This window comes from Lathyrus oleraceus, chromosome 6, assembly GCF_024323335.1.
Source record: "Lathyrus oleraceus cultivar Zhongwan6 chromosome 6, CAAS_Psat_ZW6_1.0, whole genome shotgun sequence".
NCBI lineage: Eukaryota > Viridiplantae > Streptophyta > Magnoliopsida > Fabales > Fabaceae > Lathyrus > Lathyrus oleraceus.
Genome location: NC_066584.1, coordinates 107,123,925 through 107,125,542, shown reverse-complemented (window position 1 = coordinate 107,125,542; position 1,618 = coordinate 107,123,925). Strand labels below are relative to the sequence as shown.

The window sequence follows — 1,618 nt, the reverse complement described above, 5'->3', positions numbered from 1 at the left end:
ATGATAGAGTTTGCACAGCTTGTTCTCTATGTCAGAACAGTTCTTGTTTGAGTGTTTGCAGACTTCATTCTTCGAACGGGTTTTTTCATTGGCATCATATCCGTAGATGGGTTGTCATAATTGGATCTTCTGCTTTGTGTTTGTTGCTGATTTTGGTTTGTGGGTGTTTTTTCCGATGCTGTGCTTGTTCAAGGGGACAACGACATGGGACAAAGAAACATTCCAAGTCTTGTATCGGTAAACATGAACAAGAAAACGATGATGACGTGAATGGTAATGGTAATGGTCTTCTTCACTCGTTTCCTTCGGCTGCTTCTTGTCCTGGTTTGCCTCAGGTTTTCAGGCTTTCAGAGTTGAAAGACGCTACCAATGGTTTCAAGGAGTTTAATGAGCTTGGCAGAGGAAGTCATGGATTTGTTTACAAAGCTGCTTTGGCTGATGGGAGAGTGGTTGCGGTGAAAAGAGCAAACGCTGCCACAATAATACACACCAACAATCGCGACTTTGAAATGGAGTTGGAAATTTTGTGCAAAATTCGTCACTGTAATGTTGTTAACTTGTTGGGTTACTGTGCTGAGATGGGAGAGAGGTTGCTTGTTTATGAGTATATGTCTCATGGAACACTTTCTGATCACATTCATGGTGGTCTTTCTCCTCTTAATTGGAGCTTAAGGCTTAAGATAGCTATGCAATCAGCAAAGGGGGTTGAGTATCTTCACAAGGAGCTATCGCCTCCAATTGTTCATAAGGATCTAAAGAGTTCCAGCATTCTTTTGGATTCAGAATGGGGGGCTAGAGTTTCCGATTTCGGACTTGTTATTTCGAGTGATAAAGATCTTAACAGGGACATGGAAAGTGATGTTTACAGCTTTGGGATAGTGCTGTTGGAGATTCTAAGTGGAAGGAAGGCTCATGATATAGATTTTGATCCACCTAATGTTGTTGAGTGGGCAGTGCCTTTGATTAAACAAGGTAAAGCAGCTGCAATAATTGATCGCAGCATCGCTCTTCCGAGAAATGTCGAGCCTTTGCTTAAGCTAGGCGATATAGCAGAGCTGGCTGTAAGAGAGAATCCGAGTGAACGTCCATCTATGTCGGATATAGCATCTTGGTTGGAGCAGATTGTGAAGGATGGATTGATCTTATAACACTGGTCAATTCATTGCTTGTTTTGATCCTGTGAGTAAATCCCTTCTTCGGTTGTAAATTGGTTTTTGAGTTTGTTGGAGCTTGCTTAATTATCTTTTGTATTATTTTTTTGCCTTCATTTTTTCTAATAGTCACAAAGTGAAGGACATTGCATTGTTGCGCTATACAAAATTGTTATTGGTACATGTTAATTGTTATTACTCTTGCTCTATTTTAAATCTTAACCCTCTGATTTTTAGAAGAGGTTCGGTAATTCAAAGTTCGACCGTGATGTAAGTAGTGTTTGGTCAAATGATTGTTAGTGTCAAAAGTTGAACTCGAACTTTCTGTTCTTAACTAAAGCCCGTCATAATAGCGAATTTACTAATACAACATTTTTCATTAAAAGCTTTACCTGACCTTAAAAAACTCCTGCCATGGCAGAGTCTACAAAAAAGTCAACTCTTCTTTGGATCCACAAAGGTGAATA

General features: G+C 39.6%; 1 protein-coding gene across 1 annotated transcript in view; it reads left to right on the top strand.

The window, feature by feature from the left end:
• The window catches only part of LOC127095772 (serine/threonine-protein kinase-like protein CCR1), a 2,687-nt gene extending 1,327 nt beyond the window's left edge, over window positions 1–1,360 (top strand). The window contains exon 1 of the mRNA XM_051034415.1: window positions 1–1,360. This exon is cut by the window's left edge and continues 1,327 nt beyond it. Coding sequence (XP_050890372.1) covers window positions 1–1,148 — 1,148 coding nt within the window. The 3' untranslated portion in view covers window positions 1,149–1,360.
• The last annotated feature ends 258 nt before the right edge of the window (window positions 1,361–1,618 follow it).